At 36.1% G+C, this 16,702-nt stretch overlaps 2 protein-coding genes across 3 annotated transcripts; both read right to left on the bottom strand.

Annotated features, from left to right (window-relative positions):
* Window positions 1-670: 670 nt before the first annotated feature.
* Window positions 671-5,655, bottom strand: LOC112000330 (3-ketoacyl-CoA synthase 11). Of its 2 annotated transcripts, none has more exons than XM_065779850.1 (2): window positions 4,718-5,655; window positions 671-1,639 (listed from the first exon to the last, which is right to left on the bottom strand). In XM_065779850.1, exons 1-2 carry the CDS (start codon window positions 5,435-5,437, stop codon window positions 854-856), a joined length of 1,506 nt encoding a protein of 501 aa, XP_065635922.1. In that variant the 5' UTR covers window positions 5,438-5,655; the 3' UTR covers window positions 671-853. The 2 variants fall into 2 exon arrangements, with proteins under 2 accessions (XP_065635922.1, XP_023888207.2); XM_024032439.2 differs by lacking the exon at window positions 4,718-5,655 and adding an exon at window positions 2,824-3,752.
* A 4-nt stretch (window positions 5,656-5,659) lies between these two features.
* On the bottom strand, window positions 5,660-7,071 carry LOC136070222 (3-ketoacyl-CoA synthase 11-like). Its single transcript, XM_065779840.1, has 2 exons — window positions 6,143-7,071; window positions 5,660-5,734 (listed from the first exon to the last, which is right to left on the bottom strand). The coding sequence occupies exons 1-2, from the start codon at window positions 6,860-6,862 to the stop codon at window positions 5,660-5,662; spliced, it is 795 nt and encodes a 264-aa protein (XP_065635912.1). The 5' UTR covers window positions 6,863-7,071.
* Window positions 7,072-16,702: the final 9,631 nt, after the last annotated feature.

The raw sequence follows: 16,702 nt of genomic DNA, 5'->3' as shown, positions 1-16,702 counted from the left end.
ATAGAATGAGTAGCAGGGAACACTCATTCCTCTTTATTCCTTTAAAACCTCAAATTTTTATTCCTCCAAAATTGTGAGGAATGAAAGAGAATGTAATTAGATTTAATGATTTTTTTAACTAAAACTTCCAAAATACCCTTATATATTCAACTCTTTATTTTAAAATAAGGGTCTAATAGTAATATTGTCATAAAATGATTCAATTCCAGTCCCTTCATGTTGCTCCCAAATAAGATCTACTTAAATTCCATTCATTTCCATTCCTTTATTTTAAAACACTCAATCAAGGTTACTTAATTTCATTTCATTCCATTCTTTCCAATTACTTAAATACATTCTATTCCATTACCTTCCTTTATGAACTCTCAAGCGGAGTCTAAGATAATAGAGAGGATGGACGTAGCTACCTTTGGACTAAAGGGGGGCCATGGCTCCCCCTAGCACCAATAGCGTTTAACTTATTTTATTTTAAAATATTTTTATATTTTTTAATGAGCATTCTTATTAGAATTAAAATTTTTAAGCGTTTTACCTTTGGCCCCAACAGCCCACCAGATCACCTGCTATCTCTCTTCCTCCCTTGTTATTAATTATTTCTCTAATATATACCTTTTCTCTTCAAAAACCATATTAATTAGTTGATGTATACGTGAAATTAGCGCATCCAATCAGGAACAACTGTATGAAAATTTTATTTGTAGCACATAGAGCCCAAATACGTATAGTCGTATACATTATTCTTTATGATTTATAGATATAAGAGACACAAACGTATCCAGACAAATTATGAAAAGGAAAAAGAACGCAACAGAGATACATGCAAATTATAGCAATTCTTCCTAGGAGAAGAAGTTTAAGTAACAATGGTTGCCACTTGAGGCACGTCAACGGGGTACTCATGAATCTCATTCATCCAAATATTACTCTTCTCTTTAGCTGGATCAATGGTTCGTAATGCCTGCCACACAGCACTATTACACTTGAATCCTGATCCGAACCCAATCTGCCATACCCTATTGCCTTTCTTAATCCTTCCCTTGGCTTCAGAATAAGCCAATTCATACCACAAAGAACTACTAGAAGTGTTCCCAAACCTATATAGAGTCATCCTTGAGGGTTCCATGTGCCATTTAGTGAGCCCAAGGTTCTTCTCTAGCTCATCTAATACACCCCTTCCTCCAGCATGTAAGCAAAAATGCTCGAATGCCAACTTAAAGTCTGGGACATATGGTTTTATCTTCATTTGAAATATCTTTCTTCTGATAAAATTCATGACAAATAGAAGTTGTTCAGACACAGGCAAGACCATTGGCCCTAATGTTGTGATGTTGGTTTTAAGGGCTTCACCAGCCACAACCAATAGGTCTCTAGAGAGTAAAAGACCAACTTTTTTGTCTTCATCTTCTTTTTGGTAGACACAATTATGACTCTTATCATCTGCACCCTTGTGAGTCCGTAAAGTGTGAGTGAGTTGATACTTTGAACAACGACGATCAGAGGGTCGGTTTGATAAGAGAATTGCAGCTCCACCCATGCGGAAAAGACAATTTGTGATGAGCATTGAGTAGTTGTTGCCTCGGTAATACTGGCAAGTCAAGATTTCCAAGCTCACCACTAAGGCGTAGGTATTGGATTGTCCCTGTTGTAAAGAAAAGGGTTAAATAAAGCTTTAATATATTTCACAACGTTTCCACACTTATTAAGGTGTTAGTATTTCATATATGTGTGTATGAAAATGAAATAATAAATATTAGATTCGGTCTTTCTCTATTATTGACCAACATGGTCTCCATGCTCTCTCATTTTTTGGGCATTTTAGCTTGGAGAATGATAGTTGAGACACATACAAAAGTATTTGTTTGTGTAATTAATTCAATGGGTAATAAATGAGTAATAATGGAAGAGAGGAACTCCCCTCTAATTTTATTAATGGCACTCCACCATCCGAGGTAGATATTTTATTTCTGAAATTGACATTACATAGTGTTACATTATTAAAATTTTAATTGATGTCATACTAGATTTTAAAATTTTTATATAAATCATGAAATAGAGTAATATGGTTTTCATATATATCATAATATTTGTTAAGATGTTTTACATGCCATTACAAACTGAGTCAAAATATCAAATTAAATTAATTCTCATTTAAAATTAGTGTTTATTAACCACACTGGTTGTATTATATAAGGAAAATAAATAAAAATTGATTAAAAATAATAACCGAATGGGATTAAGTATCATTAAAACAAATAAGAAAAATGTTTATAACATTGTCTACAGAGTTAATATTAATGTATCCTCAATAAAAACATGTGACTTGCTTACCACTGGGCATTGGCTGTACCCCTAGACCTGTGATAAGTAAACTTGCACGGTAAAAAGCCTAGTTGTCGTAAGTTCTCAGATCTCAGCGTAAGTTAAGTGCTGTATAAATGTATAATAATTGCATACTTCAGTTTTTCTGTCTAAATAATACTATATATGTGTGAAGAATAATATGCAAAAGTACCCATAAAAAAAAAATAATAATAATATACAAAAGTACATAATGATCATAATTTTTGTTTATAATATAGACTTAAATAAAGAAGAAATTATTATTTATAGACCCCTTGTATGCATTTTTATATATATTTTTGACCGTGTTATTGTTTTTAAATTAAAATCATAGATGTGAATAAAACTGAATGTGATATTAAGGATATGAATAAGAAAAAAAATAAATTTTTTTTGCATAAAACACGTGCAAATAATATGTATATATTTGAGAAAAAAAAAAAAAAATTGTGCAGTGTATATGGTATGTATAATTGTATATACCTGTAGCAAGCGTTTGGCAAGATCTATAGAAATTAGTCCAGCACTGCAGCCCATTCCACCAAGATTATAGCTCAAAATGTTCCCTCTAAGCTTGTACCTGTTAACAACCATGGATGACAATGATGGTGTTGGATTGAACAAACTGCAATTCACAACAAGAATCCCTATATCCTTAGTCTTCACTCCGGTTTTCGCCAATAACTCATCGATCACTCCAAACATCACCATCCCCGCCTCCTTCCTTGCTTCATCGAAGCTCATGTTGATTGGGACCTCCAACAATGTTTTGGCTATATATGTTTTTTGACCATACCCTGACCTCTCCAAAATCTTCTTTTGAAACGCCAAACTTTCATCCGTGAAACTCCCAGTAAGCTTAGTCGCTTTCATGAAAGTTTCTTTGCTGCACATTAGAGTTTGGTCGGGCTTGTAACAAGAAAAATTTACTAAATAAACTTTTCTTGGACGACTCATCAAGTAAAGGGTTGCTAGGATAACTATAATCACGATGCATAAAGTCACAACTACAAGATTGAGCATAGTGTGGTTGGAGAAATGGACCAAATCATCCATAGAAAGATGAGTCAAAGCTATGGTACTGAGTGGCACAAGGAAGAGATACATGGCATTAGAGATTAAGTAGTGATAACCAAACTTCACGTACTTAAGTATAATAGAATTTGGTTTCTTGTATTGGTTTTGTTTCTTCTCACACTCCATTGTTTAACACAAACGCAAACTAACCAAATCTCTCTTCGTTTTTGTGGGTTCAGTGGCCTAGAAATGAAACTCTTAGACGCTACTTAATTTGCAAAATTTAGACATTACTCGAAGAACCAAGCAACTCTTAGGTTTAGAAGAATTGCTTCAGATCTGTAAAATGGTTCAGAAGAAAAGAGCAAGAGGTGATAAATGCAAACTAAGATGGAAATGTGTAGTGTTCAGGACGCGGTTGGAGTAATGTGGGAGCTTTTATAATCATTAAAATAGCGCGTAACACGTACACGCCCATCTTTTTTTTTTGAGAAACACGTACACGCGCGCCCATTTATTAACAAGAATAACGTCAAAATATACATTAAATTTTAGAGTATATATCAATGTACCATATTAAGGAATTGGGACTGCTAGCTACGCCCAATCACATGCTCGTTAATACCCTTATAAGGGTCATCAATGGGCCGGGTCGGGCCAGCCCGGCCCATTTTTACTTGGCCCATGGGCACAGTGGGCTGGGTATAATGGGCTATTAACTAGTTAATAGGCCGGGTCGGGCTGGGCCGAAAGAGGAAACCTTAGCCCATGACCCTGCCCATGGGCAATGCCCATTTTGTCTCTAGCGAGTTGGTCTATCGGGTTGGGCCTAATGGGTCACTCATGGACTTGTGTTAGCATATTATTTTATTATTTTTATAAAGAAAGAATCAATTTTTTATAAGGAAATAATCAATCTATTTTTTTAAATGAAAGAATTAAAGAATTTAATACTTAATTACAAATTTTTTTACAGTCAAATCTATTTAATTTTTTGTTTTGTTGATGAAAACCTATTTAATTTTTTATTTATTAAGGCTTTAAATTTTTTTTTTAATAAAAAAATATCAAATGGTTAATTCAAATTTGATAGACTACTAGAAAAATATATATTTAGTAAACTAAGTTTAGCACAATTACTTTGGATATCTTAGTAGTTGAGGGAGTTCTCTTAAGAAATTCCTCTATAATATCTTAAGATCAATCCTTCATACACTTCCTATATATTTTTGTTATGAATTATGAGTTATTAGGCTGGGCTAATGGGTTAGGCCAATGGGCTGGGCAACGGTATATGTATATATTTGAGAAAAAAAAAAAAAAATTGTGCAGTGTATATGGTATGTATAATTGTATATACCTGTAGCAAGCGTTTGGCAAGATCTATAGAAATTAGTCCAGCACTGCAGCCCATTCCACCAAGATTATAGCTCAAAATGTTCCCTCTAAGCTTGTACCTGTTAACAACCATGGATGACAATGATGGTGTTGGATTGAACAAACTGCAATTCACAACAAGAATCCCTATATCCTTAGTCTTCACTCCGGTTTTCGCCAATAACTCATCGATCACTCCAAACATCACCATCCCCGCCTCCTTCCTTGCTTCATCGAAGCTCATGTTGATTGGGACCTCCAACAATGTTTTGGCTATATATGTTTTTTGACCATACCCTGACCTCTCCAAAATCTTCTTTTGAAACGCCAAACTTTCATCCGTGAAACTCCCAGTAAGCTTAGTCGCTTTCATGAAAGTTTCTTTGCTGCACATTAGAGTTTGGTCGGGCTTGTAACAAGAAAAATTTACTAAATAAACTTTTCTTGGACGACTCATCAAGTAAAGGGTTGCTAGGATAACTATAATCACGATGCATAAAGTCACAACTACAAGATTGAGCATAGTGTGGTTGGAGAAATGGACCAAATCATCCATAGAAAGATGAGTCAAAGCTATGGTACTGAGTGGCACAAGGAAGAGATACATGGCATTAGAGATTAAGTAGTGATAACCAAACTTCACGTACTTAAGTATAATAGAATTTGGTTTCTTGTATTGGTTTTGTTTCTTCTCACACTCCATTGTTTAACACAAACGCAAACTAACCAAATCTCTCTTCGTTTTTGTGGGTTCAGTGGCCTAGAAATGAAACTCTTAGACGCTACTTAATTTGCAAAATTTAGAAATTACTCGAAGAACCAAGCAACTCTTAGGTTTAGAAGAATTGCTTCAGATCTGTAAAAATGGTTTAGAAGAAAAGAGCAAGAGGTGATAAATGCAAACTAAGATGGAAATGTGTAGTGTTCAGGACGCGGTTGGAGTAATGTGGGAGCTTTTATAATCATTAAAATAGCGCGTAACACGTACACGCGCGCCCATCTATTAACAAGAATAACGTCAAAATATACATTAAATTTTAGAGTATATATCAATGTACCATATTAAGGAATTGGGACTGCTAGCTACACCCAATCACATGCTCATTAATACCCTTATACCCTATTTTCACAAAAGCACGGGGCTTCTCAACAGAAGTGTGTCCGACGTATTCCTAGGTCAATGAGAGTTTTCAATTGGAAGACGAGTTGGAGCATGGGAAAAAGAATACGACTTCTCAGCACGAGGTGTGTCGAACAACTTCATGGGTCAGTGAGAGTTTTCAATTGAAAGATGAGTTAGAGCATTCCCATTGGCTAATGCAAAATCTTGTAACTAGCAAATCACTTAAAACCCATTACATTAGCCTAAAAATTGTGCAGTGTATATGGTATGTATAATTGTATATACCTGTAGCAAGCGTTTGGCAAGATCTATAGAAATTAGTCCAGCACTGCAGCCCATTCCACCAAGATTATAGCTCAAAATGTTCCCTCTAAGCTTGTACCTGTTAACAACCATGGATGACAATGATGGTGTTGGATTGAACAAACTGCAATTCACAACAAGAATCCCTATATCCTTAGTCTTCACTCCGGTTTTCGCCAATAACTCATCGATCACTCCAAACATCACCATCCCCGCCTCCTTCCTTGCTTCATCGAAGCTCATGTTGATTGGGACCTCCAACAATGTTTTGGCTATATATGTTTTTTGACCATACCCTGACCTCTCCAAAATCTTCTTTTGAAACGCCAAACTTTCATCCGTGAAACTCCCAGTAAGCTTAGTCGCTTTCATGAAAGTTTCTTTGCTGCACATTAGAGTTTGGTCGGGCTTGTAACAAGAAAAATTTACTAAATAAACTTTTCTTGGACGACTCATCAAGTAAAGGGTTGCTAGGATAACTATAATCACGATGCATAAAGTCACAACTACAAGATTGAGCATAGTGTGGTTGGAGAAATGGACCAAATCATCCATAGAAAGATGAGTCAAAGCTATGGTACTGAGTGGCACAAGGAAGAGATACATGGCATTAGAGATTAAGTAGTGATAACCAAACTTCACGTGCTTAAGTATGATAGAATTTGGTTTCTTGTATTGGTTTTGTTTCTTCTCACACTCCATTGTTTAACACAAACGCAAACTAACCAAATCTCTCTTCGTTTTTGTGGGTTCAGTGGCCTAGAAATGAAACTCTTAGACGCTACTTAATTTGCAAAATTTAGACATTACTCGAAGAACCAAGCAACTCTTAGGTTTAGAAGAATTGCTTCAGATCTGTAAAATGGTTCAGAAGAAAAGAGCAAGAGGTGATAAATGCAAACTAAGATGGAAATGTGTAGTGTTCAGGACGCGGTTGGAGTAATGTGGGAGCTTTTATAATCATTAAAATAGCGCGTAACACGTACACGCCCATCTTTTTTTTTTTGAGAAACACGTACACGCGCGCCCATTTATTAACAAGAATAACGTCAAAATATACATTAAATTTTAGAGTATATATCAATGTACCATATTAAGGAATTGGGACTGCTAGCTACGCCCAATCACATGCTCGTTAATACCCTTATAAGGGTCATCAATGGGCCGGGTCGGGCCAGCCCGGCCCATTTTTACTTGGCCCATGGGCACAGTGGGCTGGGTATAATGGGCTATTAACTAGTTAATAGGCCGGGTCGGGCTGGGCCGAAAGAGGAAACCTTAGCCCATGACCCTGCCCATGGGCAATGCCCATTTTGTCTCTAGCGAGTTGGTCTATCGGGTTGGGCCTAATGGGTCACTCATGGACTTGTGTTAGCATATTATTTTATTATTTTTATAAAGAAAGAATCAATTTTTTATAAGGAAATAATCAATCTATTTTTTTAAATGAAAGAATTAAAGAATTTAATACTTAATTACAAATTTTTTTACAGTCAAATCTATTTAATTTTTTGTTTTGTTGATGAAAACCTATTTAATTTTTTATTTATTAAGGCTTTAAATTTTTTTTTTAATAAAAAAATATCAAATGGTTAATTCAAATTTGATAGACTACTAGAAAAATATATATTTAGTAAACTAAGTTTAGCACAATTACTTTGGATATCTTAGTAGTTGAGGGAGTTCTCTTAAGAAATTCCTCTATAATATCTTAAGATCAATCCTTCATACACTTCCTATATATTTTTGTTATGAATTATGAGTTATTAGGCTGGGCTAATGGGTTAGGCCAATGGGCTGGGCAACGGGTTGGGCTACTGGGCTAGCCCACCGGGTACCCATGGGCATAAAAACTAGCCCATGGCCTGACCCACTGGGCTAGTGGGCTACCCATGGGCCTTAATAACAATGGGCCAGGCCGCCCATTAGCCCAGTGGGTCGTTGAGTTTTTGGGTCGGGCTGTGGGCCATGGGCTATTTGATGACCCTTATCTTATACCCTATTTTCACAAAAGCACGGGGCTTCTCAACAGAAGTGTGTCCGACGTTTTCCTAGGTCAATGAGAGTTTTCAATTGGAAGACGAGTTGGAGCATGGGAAAAAGAATACGACTTCTCAGCACGAGGTGTGTCGAACAACTTCATGGGTCAGTGAGAGTTTTCAATTGAAAGATGAGTTAGAGCATTCCCATTGGCTAATGCAAAATCTTGTAACTAGCAAATCACTTAAAACCCATTACATTAGCCCTATATCTATTACTGTAGCAAAGATAAAGAATATTGTAGGAACATTCATTTGAGCATGGGAAAAAGAATACGACTTCTCAGCACGAGGTGTGTCGAACAACTTCATGGGTCAGTGAGAGTTTTCAACTGAAAGATGAGTTAGAGCATTCCCATTGGCTAATGCAAAATCTTGTAACTAGCAAATCACTTAAAACCCATTACATTAGCCTATATCTATTACTGTAGCAAAGATAAAGAATATTGTAGGAACATTCATTTGATTATATTTTATAAACTTTCCATTTCTCATCTCTCTTAATCAGATGATAGCTTCTCACCTAGCAAAAAAAAAAAAAAAAAAATCAGATGATAGCTTCTCTCTCTCACCTTCTTTCTCTCCTCTCAGAAGAAGAAAATAATAATAATAAAGTATGCGGACGAAAGAGAAAATATACTATTTTAGTGTGATAGATTGTTAAAAAAGGATGGAATATGAGGTGTGTTTTTAAAGTATTAATGTAAAATAAATAAAAGTGTGTTTTGGTAGTGCAAAATGCATTGATTTTTAAAGAAGCCAATGGGAATACTCTTATGGACTTATGGTTTTTTATTTGGGACAATTATTATAATCTCCCCTAAGATTTTCTGTTATTATACTCAACTTCGATTTAGTTTGGAATAAATCGCTCATCTTCCCTAAAATACAAACTATTTACATTGACTTTCTTTGAATAGTTGAGAAATGTTTTTAAAAAAAAAATTCCTAAAATAATATTTTAAGAAAATCTTGAAATTCTTATTAGAGAGGGCGTGGATGACAATTTAAAAAGTGGAGGATGAAATAGGAAATTCAAGATTCTTTAAAGCCCCTCAATCATTTAGAAAATGTCAATGTAAATAGTTTGCATGTTAAGAGAGTTGAGTGTTTTGTTTTAAATTAGAGGAGAGGTGAGTGTAGTAGTGAAAAATCTCAAGGGCAACAATACAATTTTCCCTTTTATAAAAATCTATTGAGGCACATTGGTATTGGAGGGTGTTGATAGGGAGTTTTACACTAGATATATCATTAATGAATTTAAACACTTTACAGCATAGAGTTTTATTGCAAAGACACATTCATTATTGAGTAAGTTTGTAAAATTTTTTGTAGTAAAATTGAAAATCAATTTTATAATAATAATGATGACGACCATGACCACGATGTAAACACATATAACCTTTTTCTAAATTAAAAGCTAGTCACTTCACACTTGTGTACTAAGGCTCTCTTTCTTGATCTTATTGATTTATCCCTTAATCTTTTAAATTACAATTTATGTTTACATTTGCATTATTTTGAATACTTATTAAAATCTCTTTCAACTAGTTAATAAGAAAATTTTAGAAGTATTAAGAAGTGGCACCATTTACCAAAGCCTCCTCTTCTTGTAAACTGGCAGATATGATTTTATTATTTTTTATGATTTAGTAGCTTTTTATAAATAAAAAAATAAAAGTAGTTTTTATTTATACCATTTATAAGAGAATTCTTCTTTTTGGATTAGACTTTTATGTGATTCAAAAATACCTCTAAATTTTAAGTTTAACAAGGAATAAACTTGAGAACAACCCAAAAAAAATATATCTCTAACTCCACTTAAAATAGCTGCAAAATTGGATATTTCATACTAATTTATGTCTTCAAAACAAATTTATCCAAATTTTTTTAAAAAGAAAATTATGACACTAGATTTTAAAAAAAAAAAAAAAGACCTCATTACACGCGCAAAGCGCGTTTGATGAGACTAGTAATATATAAAAACATTATCCCAAATACAACTTCAATAACATAACTCTATTTCACTTTAAATATACCTTTTTTTTTTAGTGTAAAACCGAAGATTATTGTCTGGATAACAACCTACAAATATATAAAAATATTTCTTTCTACCTTTTTATTCATAGTAATTTTCATGGTATAAATTGCGGAAATCCTTTCAATTGCAACTTATTGAACCGATTTTTCATGGACTGCAAGGGAAAGCAAACTATATTGTTAATGGAAAAATAGATACTAGGATTTTAGGGTTTGAAGGAATAAATTATAGATGTGATAAAAATCCTTATTCTAATTTTTTTCCTCCAAATGAACATCTTGATTCCACTTATTCTCTCCAAAGCAAATCCGGGTATTCAGTATATCTGAATTTAGATTTATTGTTATTATTTTTTTTCACCTAAAGCAAATATTCCACTATTTTATTAGTAAAAAAAGTGCAAATCTACTTGTACAAGATTTGGATTCCTCTCTCTCTCTCTCTATATATATATATATATATTTCAAAATAAGTGTTTTGAAATTGATTTATTAGTGAAATCATGTATTTATTTATTTTCTTATTTCTGATTTGTGCTCGTGTGCTCGTGTATACATGTGTGTGTCTTGGATTGATATGATTTTTAGGATTGAGTGTAGATTCACTTTATGTGAATTGATTGTTTCAATTCTGCTTAATTTTAGATGGTACTCCAGGAATCAATGGGGGTGAGAGGACGAGGGATAGAGATCATTGGAGAAGAGGTGAGAGAGAGGAAGTGGGATTTAAATGTTCAACATCTTGATTTGCTTTTAGTAAAAAAATACAATAAAAAACTTTGGAATTTGGATGTTGAAAAGCTGGATTCTCTTGGAGAGAGAAAAAGTGAAATCCAGATGTCCATCGATGAAAGAGAGAACTACTAGGGCAAAAATACTATAGATGCAAGATATAGAAGGAGAATGAATGCTTTTCTTTTTGCCATTTTTTTGTCTTTGATTTTTAATGAACTCACCCATTCATTTTTTTGCTGAATAGAAATCTTATTGATCAACAACAGAAACAGAAGCCTGGGATGCCTCAGCCAAGATAACATTAACAAAACTTGGAGGGCTAAATCCCAGATCAAAAGAACCAAACAAAGATTGGTTAAGGGACCAATTTGCAAGCACATGGGCAGCCAGATTAGCCTCCCCATGAACCTAGTTAAAAGATACATGACTATAGTCACTGATTACATTCTTAACAGATTCAACAAAATTCAAAAGTCTCCAAGGAATTAGGTTCCCACTAGATTTGATGGCATCTATACAAACTTTACAGTCACTCTCTATAACACAACTACAAAAAGAGAAGTTAATAGCAATATGGATAGCCAATAGGACGGCATAGGCATTTGCTTGAACAGGGATGTTGGTGTTAACTTTCTTGGAAATTGCAAACACCAAATTCCCTCTCTAATCTTTGGCAACAATTGCTATGCATGAAGCTAGATCACCTACTGCTGCATCACAATTCAATTTTAGCATACCTTGGTTTGGACAACACCACCTGGCATTGCTTCTAGTTGGAACTCTTGTCAACTTTGGAACTTTGGGCCGCCAATGCTCCAAGAACAGCTTCTGAAGGCTTCTGATGACTTGACCCTCCACTAGAGGAGATCTCTCATTAACTGCCTTGTTTCTTCACATCCAGATCATGTCTAAAGTTAGAGCTCCAAATAGCATAAATTCATCTCTTTGCTCTTTTTCTAGCTGGAGAGATGAAGAAGGATCAATGAATAAACCAATCAAATGGGCCAGAGATTGAATATGCCATTTGTCAATTCTAAGGTTCCACTTACTGCCAAACCATATGGCTTTAGCAATGTGACATTGAGAAAAGAGGTGCAGGGCTGATTCTGCCTCAACACTACATAGAGGACAACTAGTGTTCGAGGAGGGTGAAATCTCACTTAACTGATCCTTAGTAGGAAGAAGATTAAATGCTATTCTCCAAATATGCATCTTTAGCCTCTCATGAATGTTGGCCTTCCAAATTTTCCTTGTGAGAGAAACACTGCTAGAAATATTATCGCCATCAGTAATGAGATGATAACAAGATTTCACTGAAAACTGCCCATTTTCAAATTTGGTCCAAGTCCATCTATCTTCCTGACCAAATGACCAAATTCGGATGTTTTTAATAGCCACAATAGACTCTTGGTCAAACAACTCATTCAACAAATTATCATTCCAACCTGAACCTGAAGGGTTTAGAATTGGGAAACTACCAAACAAGAATTAATTACTTGAGACCTTGGTGTTGGAATAAAGCCTGACTTGTTAGGTAACCAAGGATCTTCCCAAACTAAAATTGAATTCCCCGAACCTACTAATTTACACAATCCCAACTTGATTATGTTCTTCACCCTTTCAATACCTTTCCAAACCCATGATGCATTAGAGGCTTTAGGAGCTTTAAGCCAATCAGCCCTAACCTTGTACTTGGCTGCCAATTGCTTCACACAAAAATAGTTTTTCCTGGATAACATCCACCATGCCAGCTTGGAAACTAAGGCTTGGTTCAACTTCTCAAACTTTTTGAAACCAAGACCATCTTCATCTTTCGGCCTACACAAATCATCCCATCCTATAGGAGTGAAAAACTTATTAGAATCCTTTTTTGGCTTCCATAAAAAATGTCTCACAGCAGCATCTAACTTGTCATTAATTTTCTTTGGGAGCAAAAATGGTGGACGTAGTATAGTTAGGGATGGTTTGGGCAACCGATTTAATCAAAGTAGCTCTACCAGCCCAAGACAAACTTTTGCTCTTCCAACTAGCCAATCTTGCATCTATCTTCTCCTTAACATTGGCAAAGTCCTTGGCCTTGTTATTTGATAAGAATAAAGGCACCCCCAGGTACTTAGTTCCATGTTGGAGCTTTTTAAAACCCCACAAGTCTTTCCCTTCCTAGTGAAGTTTTGTGAAGATCTCTTCTTTTGGTCCCTGAAGGTTTGTCCTTCCCCCTTCCTTTCATCGTTGTTTTCACTATCCTAGTACCCCACCACTTTGCTATTCCTTTATCATCTCATCTTGTTACCTCATTATGTACCTTTTCTAATTTATGGAGGAAACACCAGATAACACTAGCATGGAGAGGATTATCTCAAAAATAGAGAATTTAGGGTGGGAAAAAGGCAAAATCAGCTTGGAAGTCAATCAAGAGTCCTCATTTCAATCACAGTTCCTTTTGGTAGGTAAGATCCTGTCTAAAAAATCTTTTTCGCAAGTTGTTGTTAAAGATATAGTGACAAAAGCTTGGAGTTTAATGATGGAGGTTGAAGTTTCAGTGCTTGATAGGTATGTTTTCCTATTCTCTTTTAATCGTGAAGCTGATGTCAGAAGGGCTTGGGATCGTAGACCTTGGTCCATTAAAGGTGAACATATAATATTGAAAAAGTTTAAAGCATATCTCAGCCTTAATGAAGCGGATTTTTCCACAACTGTTTTCTAGGTTCCGTTCATGGCCTACCTTTTATATACTTAAAGAAAACATTTTCAAAATTGGTGGTTTCTTAGGTAGGACCTTGGATGTTGATCTTGTGGGTAGTAGAGGAGGAGTGTGGAAAAATTTTGTCAAAGTCAGAGTGGAAATGGATGTCTCTTGTCCACTATGTACTGGCTTTCCTCTTGATAAAGATGATCAGGGACTTCCTGTGCTTTAGCTTCCCTTTAAGTTTGAGAAACTAGGCAATTTTTGCTATGGCTGTGGTAGATTAGGGCATGATCTGAGATCTTGCTTGGAGGAAGAGTCTCAAAGGATAGTTAAGGGGAATGTTTTCTAAGAAAACTATGGAAATTGGCTTCGTGCTGAGAATAATGATTTCCAACCAGGATTTAGTCCAAAGGTCCTTGATAAACTTGTTTCAATAGAAGGTGATAGAGAAGAGGGAACATCAGTGCATAAATCAAATATTGTGGAAGCTTCTTGAGTAACTAGAGAGTTCTCAAAGGAGAGAGTAGGATTTGAGCTGGCCGTTGTCAATCAATCAATGGGTCAGAAAGTGGATAGCACAGAGCATGGGTCTCAAAAAGGTACTGAGGAGATCCTGGGTATGCTCTCCACCACTCATGTAAATTCAGAGGATTTGAGTCATGAACTCGCCCATTTGTTAATGCTATACGATACTAACTAATATCCATATTAAGGATAAGTTTTATTACAAGTTATTGAGCCCACGAATTTATTCACTGCATTTGTTGTGTATGATTCTATGGTTAGAACTAAAAATTTTCTTTTGGTGAAAAAAAAAATTAAAGATTGGATTCCTAAAAATCTGTAATTAATTCTATTTAAACTACAAAAATTTAACTTATTTTTCATTAATAATCGTTTCCCTGCATCCTCTCATCCTTTGCCTCAAACTCACCTTGTACTTGACCCACGACTAACCTTAAGTCCGAGAACAACTCCACTGTCTTTCCTCCCATTCTTTGGACCATAGCCATTCCCATTAGTAGGGCTTCGTACTTCGCCTTATTATTTGTTGCCAAGAAATCGAGACTTAACGACTATTCAATGATGATTCTCTCGGGGGATATCAACACTAGCCCCACTCCAGAACCTTTCTGATTTGCTGCGCCGTCCACATATACTTCCCAATGGGAGGGACCTGGTTGAGAAATCATGCCAACCGATTTTCCATCCATTTCCTTCTCTGCCGTTACTTCTTCTAAACTAGGTTCCGTGAACTTGGCCGTAAGATCTGCAAGGATCTGCCCCTTGACTGAAGTGCGAGGCATGTATTTAATATCAAAAGCCCCCAGGATAGTGCCCCACTTGGCTATTCTTCCTATGTAGTCAGCACTTCTAAGTATAGATTTAAGCGGGAGTTGTGTAAGCACGACGACCGTATGTGCTTGGAAATAATGAGGCAATTTTCGCGTTCCGAATACTACGGCCAAGATAGCTTTTTCCAGTGGCAAGTACCTAATCTCGGCTTCATGTAAAGATTTATTCACATAGTAAACTGGCCTTTGCATGCCTTAATCCACTCGTATCAGTACTAGACTTATGGCATAGGATACCACAGCAATGTAGGCAAATAGGACTTCATCTGGTTCAGGACGGGACATGATTGGTGGCCGAGCCAAGTAATCTTTGAGTTGTTGAAAGGCCGAAGCACATTCTTCAGTCCATTCGAACCCTTTCCACTTGTTGATCAACAAGAAGAAAGGTTTACACCTATCTGCGAACCGAGAGATGCATCGGTTCAGGGTAGCTGTCATTCCTGTTAACTTCTGAACCTCTTTCGGTTTCCGAGGAGGCTGTAGATTTTGAATAGCCTTTATCTGATCGGAGTTAACCTCAATTCCCCTGTGTGTCACCATGTACCCCAAGAATTTGCCTGACCCTACACTGAATAAGCATTTGGAAGCGTTAAGACGTAGCTTGTGCCTTCTTAGGATTTCAAAAGTGTTATCAAGGTCCTTCACATGCTCGGAAACAACTTTGCTTTTCACTACCATGTCTTCTATATAAACCTCAATAATTTTGCCCAGCTGTGACTCAAACATCCTTGTCATCATTCTTTGGTAAGTAGAATCTGTATTTTTCAGACCGAATGACACCACTTCATAATGGTAATTACCAATAGGGGTATCAAAAGTGGTCTTTTCCTGGTCATCTAGGGCTAACGGTATTTGATGGTAACCTTAGAAAGCATCCAAGAAACTCATCCAAGGATGGCCAACAGTGGCGTCTACTAGCTGATCAATTTTCGGCATAAGGAAAGGGTCCTTAGGACAAACCTTATTTAAGTCGGTGAAATCTACACAAACTCGCCATTTCTCACTCTTCTTCTTTACCACCACAATATTTGCTAACCATTCGAGGTAAAAAACTTCTTTAACAGCTCCAGCCTGTTTGAGCTTCATTACCTCTTCTTTGACTGCATCTGCATGTTCTTTTGATGGGCGCCGAGGAGGCTGCTTCTTGGGGACCATCAGTGGGTTGACCTTCAGATGGTGGCAAATGAATTTCAGATCCACTCCTGGAGCTTCGTAAGCATTCCAGGCAAATATATCAAGATTTCTCTTAAGGAGCTCAATTAGCTCTTCTTTTTCTGATAGAGGCATCTGAGATCCGACTTGAAAGAACCTGTCAGGATTATCCCCAATTAGAACTTTTATTAAATCCTCACATCTAACACTTTCATCTAGATCTTCGTCGGGCGATACCCGACTTTTTAACTGCTATAAGTCTCCCTCGACCCTGGCTGAGGACTCGATTTCGGGCTTGTGCTGGATGGCAGCCACCAAGCATTGTCTGGCCGAGGATTGATCTCCACGGATTTCACAAACTCGCCCTTCGGATGGATATTTAACTTTTTGATGCAAAGTAAAGGAAACAGCCCCTAGCGTATGTAGCCAAGGTCTGGCTACAATTGCCGTATAAGGGGAATACACATCTACGACAATGAAGTCCACTTTCACTACTTTCGAGCCAGTCTGTACAGGTAGCCGTATCTAGCCCTTC

Source organism: Quercus suber, unplaced genomic scaffold (assembly GCF_002906115.3).
Source record: "Quercus suber isolate HL8 unplaced genomic scaffold, Cork oak 2.0 scaffold_219, whole genome shotgun sequence".
NCBI classification, from domain to species: Eukaryota; Viridiplantae; Streptophyta; class Magnoliopsida; order Fagales; family Fagaceae; genus Quercus; species Quercus suber.
This window is presented reverse-complemented; position numbering and strand designations above follow the sequence as displayed.